Below are 20,200 nucleotides of genomic sequence, written 5' to 3'. Positions count from 1 at the left end.
TCTGGGTGGTATTTTTACTTTAAATAAAGAGCACCAATCAGAAGGAACAACTGAGGAATACCAGGTAAACTGTCTGATAGGGTCGATCCTGCTGATAAAATTCATACCTGCCTTGTATTTTTTATGCAGGTGAGGGTTTGAGTGGCAGCCACCCAATAGGTGGCACTAGAGTGGCAGCCTGTCCAGTAGGTGGCACTAGAGAGGCAGCCGTCCAGTAGGCGGCACTAGAGAGGCAGCCGTCCAGTAGGCGGCACTAGAGAGGCAGCCTGTCCAGTAGGCGGCACTAGAGAGGCAGCCCGTCCAGTGGGCGGCACTAGAGAGGCAGCCGTCCAATAGGTGGCACTAGAGAGGCAGCCGTCCAGTAGGTGGCATTAGAGAGGCAGCCGTCCAGTAGGCGGCACTAGAGAGGCAGCCGTCCAGTAGGCGGCACTAGAGAGGCAGCCGTCCAGTAGGCGGCACTAGAGAGGCAGCCCGTCCAGTGGGCGGCACTAGAGAGGCAGCCCGTCCAGTGGGCGGCACTAGAGAGGCAGCCCGTCCAGTGGGCGGCACTAGAGAGGCAGCCCGTCCAGTGGGCGGCACTAGAGAGGCAGCCCGTCCAGTGGGCGGCACTAGAGAGGCAGCCCGTCCAGTGGGCGGCACTAGAGAGGCAGCCCGTCCAGTGGGCGGCACTAGAGAGGCAGCCCGTCCAGTGGGCGGCACTAGAGAGGCAGCCCGTCCAGTGGGCGGCACTAGAGAGGCAGCCCGTCCAGTGGGCGGCACTAGAGAGGCAGCCCGTCCAGTGGGCGGCACTAGAGAGGCAGCCCGTCCAGTGGGCGGCACTAGAGAGGCAGCCCGTCCAGTGGGCGGCACTAGAGAGGCAGCCCGTCCAGTGGGCGGCACTAGAGAGGCAGCCCGTCCAGTGGGCGGCACTAGAGAGGCAGCCCGTCCAGTGGGCGGCACTAGAGAGGCAGCCCGTCCAGTGGGCGGCACTAGAGAGGCAGCCCGTCCAGTGGGCGGCACTAGAGAGGCAGCCCGTCCAGTGGGCGGCACTAGAGAGGCAGCCCGTCCAGTGGGCGGCACTAGAGAGGCAGCCCGTCCAGTGGGCGGCACTAGAGAGGCAGCCCGTCCAGTGGGCGGCACTAGAGAGGCAGCCCGTCCAGTGGGCTGCCTATTGTTCCCCAACATCTCCCAAAGCTAGCGGTGGTGTTTTTATTTTTCCAAAACCTTTCTTCCCTCCTAGATGAGGTGCGCGGTGCTGCTGACATCTGATCTGTTGATGAAGCCTTACAAATACATCTCCCTCATTGCCAGCAAAATCCAGTATCTGTAATAAATCGTCAAAGTTTTTATTTATTTTATAATTTTAATTTGCGCTACATGGAAACTGTCAACAAGCAGTCTAGCCGTGTCCTCAGGTTTTACTGCACAGCGCCGCCACTTGGTGTACAGAGTACCATAAAGCATGGAGCCGTGTTAGGGTGCCTGCACACAGTGCGGATTACACACGTTTTTTATTTTTCTCAGTACCAGCAAAGCGTGTGAGCAGACAGATCTCGCGCAGACTTTGCTCTTTTCTAAGCTGCAGACGTTCACCTGTGCAGAATTTGAAATCTGCAGCAAGTAAAATGTTGATTTGTTTTTCTTGTGCCAAGAATTGCACAAAAACAGAATAAATAGTGCAGATTTGAGTGCTTTTTTTCTTTGCAGTTTTGGGTCAGTTTTTCTGCACGCACATCTGCGCCGTGTGCAGCCACTTACAGTTCTGTGCACAGCTACTGGGGGAAGACCAATTGACCAGTGAGGGTTCCGGCAGTCAGACCCAAAGCGTTGGCGCGTCCTAGTTCTACTCCTGTAGGGTATGAAAACACTGGGAGGTTTCGCTGCTGATCTTCCATCTGGAACCTGCAGGCAGAAAGTCTACAACGTGTAGCAGCAACATGGATGAGATTTTACCAGATCTCATCCATATTATGTGGAAAAAATCCCTGCAAAATCGGCATATAAAATGACTTGCGGTGAGGATTTCGGCTGCATGTCAATCTGTGTTTTAGATTTCACGCTTTGTAATGCATGGTGTGAAATCTGCAGCAAAATCCATGACAAATCCACACACAAGGATTTTACAGCAGACCGTTCACATCCATCCCTGTCCCCATTGGGGCTCACAATCTAAATTCCGAATTAACCTATCTGTTTTTGGAGTGTGGGAGGAAACCCGTGCAAGCATAAGGAGAACGTGCCCGCTCCTGTCAGATGTTGTCCTTGGTTGGATTTGAATCCAGGACTCCGTGCTGAATGTGCTGTCCATACATCAGGTTAAACGAAAGGCGCATGAGTATGGTGACGCGGGGTGCACAGGTTCAGTCTAGCATGGACTGGATGACTGGATCTACAGATGTGTATGCTGCCTCTTTCTCAGACCAGTATGGCGCTTAGGCTACAGTCATACGAGTTGTGTCTGGCTTTGTGGACTCCAGTGGCTTTAATGGATTCACTGGGACTAGACATACACTTAAAACTTTTAAAGTAAAGCTAGCCATACACTTTAGCCTGATGTTGTTCACCACATAGCCACACTTCCATGTCTTCTAATAGACGGAGGGAAATAAGCAGCTGTCAGACGCCTCTGGTGGCGACTAATCCCCCTTGAAAATAAAGTGTTGGACTTTTTGAAATCCAACTTGCCCAACCCTTCTTTTTACTGATATATACAGGTTGGGGCACCACCATTAGATGGTTCTTGGGTTAGGCGTCGATCTATTTTGTATGTCTTCCAGGGTTGTTTTTACAAAGGACTTTTGCTTCCTTCCGCAGGATAGAGGATTAGTGTCTGATTGTTGAAGGTCCGACCACTGGGACCTCATCATTCATGACAATGAAGGTCCAGGAGTCTCCTTGGTGTATGGAGCGGTAGTGCATATTCATGACCACTGCTCCGCTCACTCTCTGGCAGTCCCATAAAATTGAATGGTGCAGTGGTCGGTTCACATGGGACCTTTGCTCTCATGATCGATGGAGGTCCCTGCTGTTGGGCCCCCAGCAATTACACACTTATCACCAGTGGTTTAGATGGGAAAAGCTTATATTTAGATTTGTCATAGAGACATGGCAGGTGGCCATATTGGTGGAGGAGCCCTGCTCCTCACTAGAACTAAAGGGTTGTGATGATCGTACGAAAGCCATGCCCTATTGGCTTCACTCAGGGAATGCTATTGGGCCATCATAGCTTCTGTTGAGAGCTTGAAAGAGCATCACAATCCCTACAGTCTAGAGATTGGTGGAGACCATTAATACTGTGTGACATAAGAGAAGATAGGAAGCTGACTGTATGAACTGCACCGTCTATATGGCACGATAGTCTTGAAGCTGTAAGGGCTCCTTTACATGAGCGTGTGAGAGAGGGATCGTGCACTCTGGACTACAGAAGTGCACGGCATTATCATGATTAATAATGTTGTGTGCCTCTGTGTGACCTTCCTGTAATGGAATCATACTGACATAAAGCTGTCAGTATAATTCTGTAGATACAAGTCACACAGAGGCACACTGCATTATCAATCATGATAATCTTGTGCGCTTGCTAAGTCTAGAACGCACAATCCCTCTCTCACATGGAGCATAATTCGTGTGAAAGAGCCCTAATAGGCTGCAGTATTGGCTCATATCTGGCTTGGCAGATGCCTCCATGGATCAGCACCTCATGTGCTTCATCTTCAGATCTACAGCACTTAATGAAGTTCTCACTAAATAATGCAACTGGAAGCTCCAGATATTCGTAGAAATTAACAGTCTCCGTAATGCATTTTAATTGCTTTGGCCAAGATAGCTTTTAGTTCCGCAGTGCAGCCTTCCTTCATCATTTTTGTGGTTAAGTCTCTGCTTATGAAACACATAAGTCAACCCAATGAAAAGATGCTGTAAGCCGAGGGTAGCAGCCCGTAAAATAGAGTAGAACAATATCTAGGCCTTCAGGTTGGTGAGTATTTTGTGTCATTTTTAACAGGTTACTCCATAAACTGGGAGCATGTCATAGTGTGATGGTGCAGGGAATGGCTTGTTTTTGCTTTTGGATACTTTAACTCTCTGGACAGATGTTTTTGGGGGCTCGACTGAAAATGGTTCAAGAGCAGTCTGGCAGCATGATCAACCCTATTAAACCAGGCATACTGCTTAGTAGGTCTCATCATGCTCATTAAAACTATTTCTTTCTTGTGTCTGTTAAACAGCTGCAGTGATACCTGCGTTTTTATTGCATATGCAAAGGAGCTTGTTGGAGCACCAGGGTGCGTAGCTGAATCTTTGGAGCACTGCTGTTGTATCACCCCTTTGCTATGCACACTCCCCCCTCCCCTTGATTGACAGGGCTAAACATCAGCATGCTGTGTCATAGCATGTGCATATCATATACACTACTTAATATACCCTTACCATAATAAAAAAAAAGTGGGTTTCTGTGCTATTACTGCTTTATACATGCACAATATATAATTATAAAGCCACCAGTAATATTAGCTTTCTAAGTATAGAAAAAAACATTATTCCTAATAGGATAAGGCTGTAGCCTGGAGGTAAGTGGTCTGTCTTGCATATAGATATCCCAGGTTTGAATACTTGTAGAGAACGTTTGTTTTTTTCGCCAGCATGTATGTATAATATATATATATATATATATATATATATATATATTTTTTTTTTTTTTCTCCCTCATATAACCCATAATAAAATGCTACAGCCTTAGTATATCGAGAATAGTGATTTTTTTTATACTTAGAAAGCTAAAACATATTACTAGTTTATTCACAGCCACAATATATGATTACAAAGAAACCAGTGTATGTATGTGTGTGTCTCTCTCTTTCTCTCTCTCTCTCTCTCTCTCTATATATATATATATATATATATATATATATATATATATGTACACATATACACACTGGTTTCTTTGTAATCATATATTGTGGCTGTGAATAAACTAGTAATATTTTTTAGCTTTCTAAGTATAAAAAAATCACTATTCTCTATATACTAAGGCTGTAACATTTTATTATGGGTTATATGAGGGAGAAAAAAATAACTGAAGAAAATAGATCTAGAAGTCTCTTCTAGGACTTAAACGTTGGATCTCTACAAGCAAGGCTGACCTTTTAATTATTGTAAGGCTATAGCACGCAGTGTATATATATGTATTTGCTGGAGTACAGCTCTGCCCTCCGCATGCTGATGTCTGTTAATCAAGGGGAGAGGGTAGCGTGCAGAGCACAAAGGTGTTACAACAGCAGTGCTCCGAGGAGTCAGCCCCATCCCTGGTGCTCTAACGTGCTCATTTGCATATGAATACAAACAGCTGATTAATATAGAGACAAAAGAAAGGTATCGTTCTAATCGGCATGATCAACACTCCCAGGCAGTATACCTGGTTTAATAGGATTGATCATGCTGATAGAGGCTCGTTAATAAATATCAGGAAAATTCCACTAATCTGGCATCCAAAAGTCTGGTGTTCTCATGGACATATTTATGGAGGTGGTTGCATCAGACTTGTAGAATTTGAACCCTCAGGTGCTCGACATGGAGTCCTAAATTAGCTTTTTCCCAGTTATTGTCTTTCCTTTTCCAAGCTGACCTGTAAAAGGAGCTTGTCGCCAGGTTTTATCCTCGTAAACCTTTCCCACCATTTTGTCTGACATGAAAAGACTGTTCTAAAGTTACAGCTATTAGTCCCTCTAAGCGCCGCATACCTTACAGAACAAAGCCGATCACTCGGTGAGACTGGAACCAGCGCTTGTGCAGAACGACGATGATGCCTCTGCCCACACAAGGGAAAACGCACTGCGCATGCATCAGTTCTCTGCTGGAACGGCCAGTGGATGACATTGGAGGTGTCATCTATACCAGTCAACAGACCAGGGTCTGACTTACAGCCCCTAAACTTTCCACCGAACCCACAATTTTAGGTGTATGGGCACTTGTAGCGAAGATTCTTCAGGACACTTGGAAGGTCTGAATACGCTCTGCAGACACTTGAGCTCTCATTACCATGTGACGCGTGAGTTTCTCAAAGTTTGTTTTCAAAGTTATTCGGCTCTGCAAAGGACTAATAGCTTTAGAAAGCTTTTGTCATGTCAGACATGGTGGTCGGGCAGTTTATAGGCGTAAAAACTGGAGAGAGGTTTCCTTTTAAGCTTAATCAATCATACGTCAGATCGTCCCACCAGCAATGTGCTAGAACTAAACTGGCACCTTCAGCGCATATATTTTTTAAAATTTTTCACAGTTTCTCAAAGGGACAAATTATTGGGTGTACTCGGCTGATGTCTAGTTTCAGCCAAAGATTCAATGTTACGAAGCACTTTTGTGTCAGTCTGCTGTCAGCCAAAATTGTCCAAGTTAGCTATTTTGGCCAAACCTTTTTCTTGGGTCTTTTCGCCTTCAGAGCCATATAACCGTAAAGATCTGACAGTCTAGCCTTCCATTTTGCCGTGTATGCCATATTATGGGAATCTTGCCATGTTTCCTATTGAACTGAATTTGGTTGGCTCTCAAAAAGTTTGCTTCTGCTGCAGGTTATACGAGTGGTAAATTTAAAACTATGTTGAAAGTTTTTGTGTTACTTCTTGGTTTTTGTGGTATGTAGTTTCAAACAGCCCTTATTGTTTCATTTTTACAAGAGGCGCAACTTTAGAATGGCCTGTGCACCCAGGAAGAGGAAAGAGAAATTTTCCCCTCTCGAACTCGAAATTTTGGTGGCCGAAGTAACCAAACATCACTCGAAACTCTACGGAAGTGAGAGAGTAAATCTGAGCCAACCAGCTAGAGAAAGGATCTGGTTAGAAATTGCCAAGAAAATCAATTCAGTGGCCCGATCTCCCAGAACCACTAGAGACTTGAGAAGGCGATGGGATGACATGAAGAGACGGACTAAGGAAAAGCTGGCAATCATAAAACGGTCGGTTGTGACCACAGGTGGTGTGACCAGGAACTGTAGCCCTTCGCTTCTACACAATGATACAAATAGTGATATTTATCCTGGATATGGAGGCGAAGATGATGATGACGATCATGACGACATCGATGTGGAAGTTGACGCCCCACATATTGCTCTGGAGCTTCAGTCAGGTAAAAACGTCTGGAGCAACCAAAGCTCTTAGACTTATAGTTGGTGGCAAAGCGGTAGACCTTTTAATCGATGTTACCAGTCGTTTTGTAGTTTTTAAGCTTTTTTCTACATTGGCAGAGTTGTTGTAAGGCTTGGCTATAACTAGTAGCCCTATGACAAAAGGAAAGAAAATTAAATCAGTGCTTGAGTGTAGTGGTTGGGGTCAGTGATCAATGAGTAGTAGCTGGGGGTCATTCAAGTGTTGAGCTTCGTAATTTGTTAGTTAATTTTTTCTCTGTGGATACTAATTTTGCATTGGTCATGTTTTCGACACAGGTTTTTTTTTTTTTTTTTACCGTTAGTAATTTCATTTATTTATTTAATTTTTTTTAATTCCCACAGATGAGGAGGAAAATGGCCCTGGTTGTACATGGGTACCCCTAAAAACAATAGAAATGGCTGTTTCAAATGAACCCGATATGTCTGATCATCCTGTGATCATTCAGACTTCTGCTTCTTCTCCATCTCCTCCATCCTCTCCTCAGATCCAGATGAAATCAAGCTACATGAGGAGACTTTCTCCAGCAACTCCGCACATGCGCCGGAATCAAGAAGTCTCCGATTTTGAAAAACAGTTGATGGAGAGTCAGATACAACAGAACACTCTTTTATCGTCTTGGTATCAGCAACAAACATCCCTTATGGTCCAGCAAAACCTCATACTGGAGAACCTTGTAGAACAAAGCCGACGCTTGGCAGACAATGTGGAGTCTTTAAACCGGACCTTGGAAAAAATGGTGGATGGGAACCATTTGCACAGGGAGACAGTTCATTTTGTACAGGAACGTAAGCAAGGTCCTTCCACCACCCGACCAACTCCCCGAACAGCTAGTGGCGAGTCTGGTGGTCCCTCCGGAACGGAAGCATACTCCGGTATGATCTTGAAAGTCGAAGAAGAACTGTAGAGTCGTTTTGTTTCTTTGGAAAAAGTTAATGACTTGAGAACAATTTCCATATTCTTGGACAATTAAAGGAAAAAAAACTAAAAACGTTTTCCTCTTGCTAGATTAATAGCGGACAGATACTTTCCTTATACATTGCATACATAGAGCCATTTTTGTAGGTTGTGAGAAACATTGTGCATATTTTCTATCTGGATTTATCGGTTTGTGAGAAAATATTTTGTACGTGTTCTTTTTATTCTAAGATAATATTTTTCTTACATAAGTAAAACGAAAAAAAAAAGAACAAAAAAATAATTAAAAAACACCCCCACGTACTTATCATGCTGAATAAGTAGTCCAACTGAATGACTGTAATGCATCATTTATGAGTAGCTAATATGAGGATTGTGTCAGAATCGCACTAGAAAACGGCATTACGGAACGGACGCTATTTCCTAGCAATACGACTTGCCTCACGAAGGCATATATATATATATATGCAGAGTCTGGTTTTTTTTTTTTTTTTTTTTTTTTCAGATTATTATTTTTTAGCTTTTTTAGAAAAATATTACAATTTAAAAACCAACCTTCCGCTAAATATTTTAAAATGTTTCACCCAAGTGCTGACTAGGGCACAATAATTTCCGCCTTGTCTACCTTGTATTTATTTAGTGACCCATACAAGTCCGTATCCTATTCTATTCCGTATCCCTCAAATATCTATGGTGCTGGAAGTTCAAGTTCATAGAACCATGGGGGTCCATCTGGAATAAATGGACTCTTAAAGAACACAAACATTTTTATATACATATATATATATTTTTTAATCTGCCATTTCCCCCTCTTCCTGCTCAAAAATGTCTTATGATGAGACAATTGGCTTCACCCGCCCCATTAAGGCCCACCTTCTTAGGTAAGCCACACCTGCTCCATTGCCTGTCAAAAACGGAAGCGATCATGAGATGAATCCTGTTGTTTGAACTGTTTCTGAAACTTGTAGAAAATCATGCAAACTGACAAAACGTGTGGTCAAGTTCATCTAGGTTTACTGTTCCTTTAAACACCAGTACAATGTTGCCCGTATGAATTGACCGATTTCCTATTGAAGGCCTGGCGCTGAGCTTAACGTCACTCTATTTTTACGGTGTGCGGTATATAGACAAAAACGTTTGGCACTTTCCTACCGGCAACATTCTGCAAGATACATTTACCTAGCAAAGCGTTGAAAAGATGGCAAAGTGATTTTTTTTTATACTTTTTTCCTTTGTAAGGATTACCCTATTATATAAACATAAACTATTTTTCTGGTAGTTTAGAATATGTATAATGTACACGCAGTCTTTTAATCCTAGTCACCCCCCCCCCCTTTTTTTTTTTTTTTTTTTTTTATAAATCATGCAGGAAAAGTGCATCACAATTATCCCTTTTTGTATATTTTTACTTTTTTTGTTTTGACCTGTTTAAATATTCTTTACATGAAGGTTACTTAGTTGCTCGGTGCAAACTGCCTTGTTGTGGAATGTCTTAGGACCTGTTACAAAAAGAGATGTAATGCAAATAATTCACGGTATCGGTGGCCAGGTTTGGCAGAACGGAAGGTTTGTTGATGTAGGAGGACTTAAATTTTTTTGATAAAGCAACATAAAAAAACACCCTTCATGGTTCTGGGGTGCACAGGCCTTCTCTTAGTAACTGTACAACTGTAACGTTACAGTAAAAACTGTACATTTCAGGCCAAGTATACATGGCTTCCCCGAGCCAATAAGTCGAAAAACTTCTCCAGGAGTCTTAACACTTGCTACCAGCGTGAATGCAGTTGTGACTTTCCTAGTTATAAAAAAAAACAAAAAAAAATTCTTTATGGTTCCTGTATATACAATACTCACTTTTGTCTTTTTTTACATTTTTGATTATTGTCTTTTATTATTTGAGCTTTATTTTTTATTTCTTTTATTCTTTTTTTTGTGTGTGCTCTTTTGTTTTATTTCTCTCCCTCAAGTATTTAATCTTAATCCTTGTGTTACAAAAGTGCATATCAATGTCATTCTTTCCCATGATGCACTGGTGCAGTTTTTTTTCCTGTTGGTTAATAAATACCGTATTTTTCGCCCTTTGAAGATGCCCCCTTTTTTTTTTAGGAGGAAAATAAGAAAATATTTTTCATCAGACCTCAGCTAAGAACCCCAATGTTAATCATACCTCATCTTTGACACCCAATGTAAATCAGACCTCAGATCAGACCCCCAATGTAAATCAGACCTCAGATCAGACCCCCAATGTAAATCAGACCTCAGATCAGACCCCCAATGTAAATCAGACCTCAGATCAGACCCCCAATGTAAATCAGACCTCAGATCAGACCCCAATGTAAATCAGACCTCAGATCAGACCCCCAATGTAAATCAGACCTCAGATCAGACCCCCAATGTAAATCAGACCTCAGATCTGACCCCCAATGTAAATCAGACCTCAGATCTGACCCCCAATGTAAATCAGACCCCCAATGTAAATCAGACCTCAAATCAGACCCCCAATGTAAATCAGACCTCAGATCAGACCCCCAATGTAAATCAGACCTCAGATCAGACCCCCAATGTAAATCAGACCTCAGATCAGACCCCCAATGTAAATCAGACCTCAGATCAGACCCCCAATGTAAATCAGACCTCAGATCTGACCCCCAATGTAAATCAGACCTCAGATCTGACCCCCAATGTAAATCAGACCTCAGATCTGATCCCCAATGTAAATCAGACCTCAGATCTGACCCCCAATGTAAATCAGACCTCAGATCAGACCCCCAATGTAAATCAGACATCAGATCAGACCCCCAATGTCACTTCAGCTGAGACCCCCAATCAAACCTCAGATCAGACTCTCAATGTTAGTGCTGAGCTCAGACCCCCAATCTAAATCAAACCTCAGATCAGACCCCCAATGTTAAGCAGACCTCAGATCAGACCCCCAATGTTAAGCAGACCTCAGATCAGACATCCAATGTTAAGCAGACCTCAGCTCAGACCCCCAATCAGATCTCAGATCAGACTCTCAATGTTAATACTCAGTTCAGACCCCTAATGTTAAATAGACCTCAGATCAGACCCCCAATGTTAATTCCTACTCAGATCAGACCCCCAGTGTTAATTCCTACTCAGATCAGACCCCAGTGTTAATTCCTACTCAGATCAGACCCCCAATGTTAATTCCTACTCAGATCAGACCCCAATGTTAATTAGTAACTCGGATCCCATATGTTAATCAGACCTCAGATCAGAGCTCAAATCTTAGTTAGACTAAGCTCAGACCTCAGATCAGACTCTCAATGTTAATTAGTACTCAGCTCAGACTCCCAATGTTATTCAGACCTCAGATTAGACAAAAAAACAAACAAAAAAACCCTCTCCTCTCCTGTTCCGGATGCAGCCGCCACTCGCAGATCCAGCGCTCTTCCTGTTGTGCTGTGACCCAACGTCAGTGTGCAGCTACATCCTCGCACTGTGCGGCACCAGCAGATCACCAGGGATTAGTGAGTACAGAGCCAGCACAGGGAGTGCTGTATTCACTGCTCCTTGGTCCTTCTGTACTAATGAGGGCTTCCATATTGAAAATACTCAATAGTATTCGCCCTATAAGACGCAGTGCCATTTTCCCAGACTTGGGGGGGGGGGGGGGGGGGAGAGTGCATCTTATAGGGTGAAAAATACGGTACTTTTTTGGGAGAGTGATTTTTGTTTCTTTTAGGGTTTTAACTTTTGTTGTATCTGAAAATTAAGGGCAAATTGAAAAAATAAAGTTTTCACTTTTCTTTTTTTTTTTATATCAATGAAAGTACATTGTACGGCTTGTTGGAACCTGCAATGTTTGCTTTACATGACTCTTCTGTTTTTATACTGAGCTTTCTTCTCCGTTTGCGAATAGCGAACTTAATGATATACTGCATGAAGAGGTGTGTGGTACGCCTGAACCCCTCTTTCTATCCCTTTTATCGGCTATAAGGGGCTTTAGATATTTAGTAATGATAATTCTATCATTTCGGCATTACTCTGTCTCCCAGGATATGTAAAGAAGAGGCACGATACTAACGTTGTACCATAAACCACTATGTAAGTATGTAGCCGTTTCACTGTATAGATGAGACAGGTGGCATCTTGTTAATAATTAATAAACCATTTAAAATATACCTCACCTTCTACACCGTGTGTTTAACCTTTCTCTTGAGATCACATATTTCAGAATGGATGTAACATTAATAGTTGCAATGAGAGGTTTATTTTTTAAACATTGGGTCGATTATAAACATAAATTAATTTTTGGGTCCAAAGTTCATTGGAGATTCATTATATAATATATTTACATAGGGCCTGGAGCTCCATTGTTATGTTACAGAGCTCAGACCCTTCTGCTTCACGGCCACATGACAGTATTCTAGCTTCCTGCAGCCACCACTAGAGGGAGCTCACACATTCCATTGAACTCTAAAATCAGTGTTTCTTCTGTAGGCTCCACCTAGAGATGGCTGCATGTAGGTTGTCATCATATAGCTCTGTTTTATCAGAGAAATAAAGCTGCAGTAGTAAAAATAAATCAGCAGCATAGAATTTGGGATGTAAAAATGAAGAATTATAACAGTTGGATTTCTCTTTACAATAAAACAACTCTGCATATTCAACAGTTTCATTGGTCGCTCAGTCTGCATTTTGTTAAAGGACATTTTATCAAATTGGGAAATTGGAAAGCGGAGCACATCAGTGGTACCAGAATGGGGTTGTAAAAGTGGAATTAAACTTTTTTTATTTTTTTATTCTAATTCCGTAGACCATTCCTTATTGGTATGTAACTCAATATATTTGTGTCCATAGCTATGTAGCTCTCCTAAAAACTTGGTGCTGACATGACCTACCCTGAACATAAAAATCCCCTGCTCCGTTCCTGGCCATTTTCATTCCCCACCAGACCAGTAAGCAACTCGGTCCCCTCCAGCCAGTCCCAGTAGTGATGTACTGTTCAAGCCGTTGTTACAACGGAGGCCTGTGATTGCGCGCAGCGGTCACCGGACCAGAAGCGTCCAAGAATGGAGCAGCGGCAGGACAGTAGACAGGTGAGGGCTTTGGTTTTTTTGTTTGTTTAGGGCAGGCATCCTCAAACTGTGGCCCTCCAGCTGTTGTAAAACTACAACTCCCACAATGCCCTGCTGTAGGCTGATACCTGTAGGCTGTGCGGGCATGCTGGGAGTTGTAGTTTTGCAACAGCTGGAGGGCCGCAGTTTGAGGATGCCTGGTTTAGGGAGAGAAGGGAAGAACCCAGGGGTTGTTTGCTCCAAGGCTTGAGTCTGATTTATTTCTGCCTTGGCTATCTACCATTAGTTAGCTCGACTCAAAGGGGTTGTGCCAAGTTTTAAAGTTACCCCTTACCCACAAAATAGGAATATGTGTCTAATTGGTGGGATGCAGTTCATTTGAGGGGAGAGACCTACAACCTCTATATCATGGAGGTTCTAGTGGATGGGGTGGACCTCTGCACGGGTCTGACAGGTATCCCCGATCCAGTGCATTGGGAACATGTTTAAACCTTGGCCCCTTTAAGTGCTTCACTACCATCACCAATGATATCACAGCTTGTTCTCTCTCCTCAATGAGGCTCAACTCCAGTCACATTGTATTGTAAGAAGGCTTCGTTTTAACAGGACGGCTGCACAGGTAAAACTGGCCATAGACACGACTATGACCAGCATGTTCGGCACACACCTGGCACTGCTTTTATCTGGAACAAATAAAGCATTGAATGGTTAAAATCCGAGAGCAGATCTACACGCTATACAAAATATATATTGTATATAGTAAAGTCTGAAGTTATTGGGTCTCGTAAACTGTACCCGAAATGCCCATGTTCACTTCACCTGTTTCCAGCTTGTGGACCTCCTGATGTAGATAAGTATGGGGTAAGTAGAAAGATGGCACAGCCTGTTTGCATAATTCTGGCCATACGGTTTGTTGGCCAACCAACAGCCTTCAAGGGATCACAATACTTAAAGGGGGTGTCTGACTTCATCAAATAGCATGCATCATGTACAGAAAGTTAATACCAGTCACTTACTAATGTATGGTTATTATCCATATTGCTGCCTTTGCTGGCTGGATTTTTCCATCACATTATACACGGCTCGTTTCCATGGTTACGGCCACCCTGCAATCCAGCAGATGTGGCCGTGCTTGCACACTATAGGAAAAAGCACTAGCCTATCTGTGCTCCCACAGTCCCAGCCACCAGAGAGGTCTATGCTTTTTCCTATAGTGTGGAAGCACTGCCACCACTGATGGATTGCAGGGTGGTCGTAACCATGAAAACGAGCAGTGTACAATGTGATGGAAAAATCAATCCAGTCAGTAAAGGAGGCAATATGGAGAATCACTTTACACTAGTAAGCTCCTTCTATTAACTTTCTCTACATGATGAATGCCACTTGCAAAAGTGAGACAACCCCTTTAAAGAGGTTATCCTGGAAAAGATAACGTTGACTTATCCTCAGGATAGGTCATCATTATCACATCAACATGGGGGGTTAAAGTACTGCCATCCCTGCCGATCAGCTGTTTCAGGGAGCCGGTGAGTGATGCAGGCTCCCGGCAGCTTTGCAAGCACAGCGCTGCACATCGTATAGTGGCTGTGCTTGGTATTTCAAATCAGCCCCATTGACATGGATGGGGCGGAGCTGTAACTAGGTCATGTGACCGATGTACAGTGATATCACTAGCCTAGGAAAGGGGCTGCGGCGCTCAAGGCCTCTTCTAATGGCTGATCGGTGGGATCCTGGGTGTCGCACCCCAGCAGATCTGATACTAAGGACTTATCCTGAGGATAAGTCATAAATGTATTTTCCTGGGTAACCCCTTTAAAGTGTACCTCCTGTGATATATAAAACTCATAGCATATATATCTTAGTATCTACATTCAAGTTTGATGCTTGATCACTCACATACTGCTCGCTCATTTCAATAATGGGCAGAGTAGGAAAACACTTACTGGAAACCTTTACTCCCACCCTGCTAAGAGGCAAACTTGTAAAAAACGTCAATTACTGGAGCCCTTTACTTTCTGCTGAGAGAGCTACATAAATAGCATTGGTTAAATGTCATTACCCTCAAGCATCAGCAACCGTCCAGCATTCCAGCTGTTGCAAAACGAATTGCCTCTTGTGAATGCACACTTGCCTATATATTCGTAGACCACCCATACAAGTGAATGTAATGTACTAAGGTGTAATCTCCCAAAAGCTGCAGTACTGAAAGTTGCTAATCCATGCTTTACCCAAATAGGGGATGACAAGCTGTAGAGGAAATATGATAGTTAGTAGGTTCCTGTGATTACAGCAGCATCAGCAAAGAGTCAAGAAAGTTTCTTAGAGTATACTAACAAGAAAGAAGTGGCAAATGCAATGCTAGCTAGCAGGCTTAGGGCCCATGCATACAACCGTTGTTCTTTTGCGGTCTGTTACGTATCTGAGTTGTTTTTTTTTTCCTCTGATTTAAGTCCTTTTCCGTTCCGTTATTCCACAAAACATATCAGTATGGTTTCCGTATGCGATCTGTTTTTTGTGTATCGGAAACATAAACAGTAACTTATTAATCACCAAACACATGAGCAATATGGGATGGGCATGGCATTTCTACAGTATGGATCCGCAAAATACGGATGTGTTCCGTGTGCGTTCAGTATTTTTTTGCGGACCCATTGACTTGAATAGGGCCCCAGACTGTTATTTGCGGAGAATAATAGGAAATGCACAACTTTTTTGCGAAACAGAAATATGGAAACGGAATGCACACGGAGTACCTTCTGTTGTTTTTGCGGACCTGTTGAAGTAAATGGTTCTGCATACGGTCCACAAAAATAACGTAAGCGGAAAGAAAATGTGTGCATGAGCCCTTATAGAAATAGTAAGTGTGACCCGGGCTGCTGCTCTGTTAACTAGAAAATCCAAGTGTAAACCCCATTCATCTGTATGGTAAAGTCATGTAACATTTGATCTTGGCCTAATTTCTCTGAGATGTTAACGTTTATTTTATTCTTTTCCATAGTTATTTTAATCTTGGCTCAATGTTTATTTTATGCAAGCTTATTAAATGGTCACCATGCTTTCAATTTTTTTTTCCCCATAAATCAACATTGCAGGTGAATATAAGAAACTTTATAATATATTGTATCAGAAAAAAAGCCTTTTTTTTCGCTCTAGCAGCTAACTTCTCCTAACCCCTCCTATTTCCATGGACTTCTATGGGCAGCATGTAATGTAATTCTTCAATGAGCTGACAACCGTCTTAGGGTCCATTCACACGGATCCGCAACACACCCGGCTGGCACACCCTATAGAAATACCTATTCTTGTCCGCAGCTGCGGACAAGAATAGGACATGATCTATCTTTTACGGAGCTGCGGACCAGAAGATCGGGGCCGCGCTCCGCAAATGCGGATGCGGACAGCACACTGTGTGCTGTCCGCATCCATTCCGTCCCCATAGAGAATGAATGGGTCCGCACCCATTCCGCAAAATTGCGGAACGGATGCAGGCCAATTTGCGGACGTGTGAATGGACCCTTAAAGAGGATCTTTTAGCCCTAGTCTAATTAGGGTCTTACATTATAGCTTACAGCGGCACCCATTGATGTCATTACATTGTATGCGCTCACAGCCAGGGAGAAGAGAACCGCTCCAGTCTCCGCCTAGTATAACCAAGTCGACTAATTTAAAATATAATGCGCCGAAATCAACAGGGACAACAGTGGACGAAAAAAGTGTGATGACATTAGTGGAGGCCACCCTATATAGTAAGACCCTAATTAGACTAGGGCTAAACATATGAAAGGTCCTCTTTAAGACAGATTCAGCAGAGATTTAGTTTAGGAGGGGGAGAAAGACATTTTCTCTGATAAGATATATTACATAGTTTCTTGTATTCACCTGTACTATTGATTTGTGCAAAGTTTGTTGAAAGCACAGTGACCATTTAAATGCAGATTAAGCTTAGGTTTGGACAGTCTTAGGCTTCGTTCCACCAAAACTTTACAACTTGTAGACTCTATGGTGACGTATGTTGGCAGGTGGGAAGGGTTATTGCAACCATATTAAGGCTTCGTTCACATCACGGTTCAGCCTTTCCGTTCTCCTGATCCGTTTAGGAGCCGGAGAACGGAAAGGACAGAGAAGGCACACAACTGTGCCCATAGGACCCCATAGACTATAATGGGGTCCGTTATGTTTCTGCTCAGAAGATGATATTGGAGCAGAGACAAAAATTGTGCATGCAGGACTTTTGTCTCCGCTTGAAAATTATCTTCTGAGCGGAAACATAACGGACCCCATTATAGTCTATGGGGTCCTATGGGCTGAGTTGTGTGCCTTCTCCGTCCTTCACCGTTCGGAAAGGCTGAACGGTGATGTGAACGAAGCCTTAATATGGTTGCAATAACCCTTCCCACCTGCCAACATACGTCACCATAGAGTCTACAAGTTGTAAAGTTTTGGTGGTACTTAGTGAATCACAATATGTTATTGTGGAGCTTTCTATAACTTTTTTTCAATGTATCTGTTTTTCAGCATTTTGTGTAATACCAATATGGGATAAAATGTTATTGACCAGTGTGTCGGCATGGTAATTGACATATTTATAGTGTGCCATGTAGTTGACTGTTGCAGTCTTTAGCTCTGGCAATTTACACAGAGAGACAATTGAATTTCATGCTGTACCATATACAGAGTTACATAGGTTGGGGGAAAAAAAAAACCCGGTCCATCAAGTTCACCCCTTCTTTCTGCATTAGTTATAACCCTTAGGCCCCTTTCACACGGGCGTTGCAGGAAAAGGTGCGGGTGCGTTGTGGGAACATGCGTGATTTTTCCGCGCGAGTGCAAAACATTCTAATGCGTTTTGCACGCACGTGAGAAAAATCGGCATGTTTGGTACCCAAACCCGAACTTCTTCACAGAAGTTCGGGCTTGGGATTGGTGTTCTGTAGATTGTATTATTTCCCTTATAACATGGGTATAAGGGAAAATAATAGCATTCTGAATACAGAATGCATAGTACAATAGCGCTGAATACAGAATGCATAGTACAATAGCGCTGAATACAGAATGCATAGTACAATAGTGCTGGAGGGGTTAAAAAAAATTTAAAAAATAATTTAACTCGCCTTAATCCACTTGATCGCGCAGCCGGCATCTCTTCTGTCTCCTTATTTGCTGTGTGCAGAAAAAGGACCTGTGTTGACGTCACTCCGGTCATCACATGGTCCGTCACTTGATCTTTTACCATGGTGATGGATCATGTGATGACCGGAGTGACGTCACCACAGGTCCTTTTCCACACAGCAAAGAAGATAGAAGAGATGCCGGCTGCGCGATCAAGTGGATTAAGGCGAGTTAAATTATTATTATTTTTAACCCCTCCAGCGCTATTGTACTATGCATTCTGTATTCAAAATGCTATTATTTTCCCTTATAACCATGTTATAAGGGAAAAAAATAATGATCGGGTCTCCATCCCGATCGTCACCTAGCAACCGTGCTTGAAAATCGCACCGCATCAGCACTTGCTTGCGGATGCTTGCGATTTTCACTCAACCCCATTCATTTCTATGGGGCCTGCGTTACGTGAAAAACGCACAAAGAGGAGCATGCTGCGATTTTCACGCAACGCACAAGTGATGCGTGAAAATCACCGCTCGTGTGCACAGCCCCATAGAAATGAATGGGTCAGGATTCAGTGCGGGTGCAATGCGTTCACCTCACGCATCGCATCCATGCGGAATACTTCCCCGTGTGAAAGGGGCCTTAATGTTGTTATTAGTTAAGACTCTCTCCCTTATCTAAATGCTGACATTGCCTCTGCCCTTATTGCCTCTTGGGGTAGGGCATCCCACACTGTGATTGCTCGAGCTGTAAAGATTCCTTTCCTGTTTTGACATCTTGATCTCCTTTCGTCCACACATAATGAATGCCTCTGGTCTCCTGTAATGTGTGCCGGCTCTATGTATTGGACACGCATGTATTTACCTCTAAGGCCAGTTTCCGGCGAGCGTGTTCACAGCATGAATTCCTCTAGTGAACCCTAGTGCTGGACTGCATGGCATTATCATTTAGAATGCTGTGCGTCTCTGCCCGACCTGATAATGCCGTCTTTACAGTTGAGGTCGGGCATAGATGCAGAGCTCATATGGGAGCGCGTAAACATGCTCGTCTGAAACTGACATGATAGTGTAAACCGACCGTTTTTTGAATCAATTAAAGTCTATGGGGCTATTCGCATGTCTATTTTATTTTTAAGGCCAACGCCATATTGCGGCCCGCAATTCACGGGCATCGGCCGTGTGCACTCTGCAGCATGGATGCGGACCCATTCACTTGAATAGGTCTGCAATCCTGGAGATGTGGTGCATGCAGTACTTTTTTGCGTTGCGTTGCGGACCGTCGGATTTGCGGTCTGCAGCACGGGCCCGGCCAGAACATGCTCGTGTGCATGAGCCCTAACATTATGTGAATAGTGGCAATTTAAAAATAAGACAGGTTTTTTGGGCAGTTTTTACTGCCAGACAGACCCGGTTGAAATCAATGAGACCGTCTTTAACATCCATTTAGACAGCAGAGCACTTGTTTAACGCTCATTAAAAAAGGACCTTTCAAAGGTGAAAATAAAAAAGTAATACCTCAACCACTTACACACTCTGGACCTCTCGCTCCTCACGATGGGCAGCATGACAAAGTGATGATGACACCTGATCACACAGAGTGCAGGTCCTGCTGTCTTCAGTGAGGGGCAAGTGTTCTGGCGCATGCAAGGGGTTAAGGTGAGGTTTTTGTGGGGTTTTTTTGTGTGTATGTGTGCACTAAAGGGAGCAATTTCTAATACTTGGGGGCCATTATCTGTACTGGTGGGGGGGGGGGGCTTCATATATACTGAGGGCAGGGGTTGGGATTAAAAAAAAAACTATCAAATTCATCCATTTTTAATGGGCATTAAAAACTGATACAAAACGACCCAAAAATGGATGCACACTCTCGTGCAATATATTTTTTTCTAAGCAGAGCAATCAATTTGTCAAGCTTCTCGTTATAATAGAGGCCTTCCATCCCATTCGACCCCTTCCCAAGTCCCAAGTGTGCGATTTTTATATTTTTTTTATTTAT

At 43.3% G+C, this 20,200-nt stretch overlaps 1 protein-coding gene across 7 annotated transcripts in view; it reads left to right on the top strand.

Moving 5' to 3' along the window:
- TSNARE1 (t-SNARE domain containing 1) overlaps positions 1–20,200 on the top strand; it is a 246,532-nt gene that overhangs the window by 140,455 nt on the left and 85,877 nt on the right. For 4 of the 7 annotated variants that reach the window (XM_044294654.1, XM_044294652.1, XM_044294653.1 and 1 more), the window contains 2 exons: positions 6,648–7,095; positions 7,478–9,368. The exons of 2 other annotated variants lie outside the window; for them this stretch is intronic. In XM_044294654.1, coding sequence (XP_044150589.1) covers positions 6,648–7,095; positions 7,478–8,040 — 1,011 coding nt within the window. In that variant the 3' untranslated portion in view covers positions 8,041–9,368. Of the gene's footprint in view, positions 1–6,647; positions 7,096–7,477; positions 9,369–20,200 lie in introns of those variants that run through there. One more of the 7 variants, XM_044294658.1, reaches the window with a different exon arrangement.

This window comes from Bufo gargarizans, chromosome 5, assembly GCF_014858855.1.
Source record: "Bufo gargarizans isolate SCDJY-AF-19 chromosome 5, ASM1485885v1, whole genome shotgun sequence".
Lineage (NCBI taxonomy): Eukaryota > Metazoa > Chordata > Amphibia > Anura > Bufonidae > Bufo > Bufo gargarizans.
This window is presented reverse-complemented; position numbering and strand designations above follow the sequence as displayed.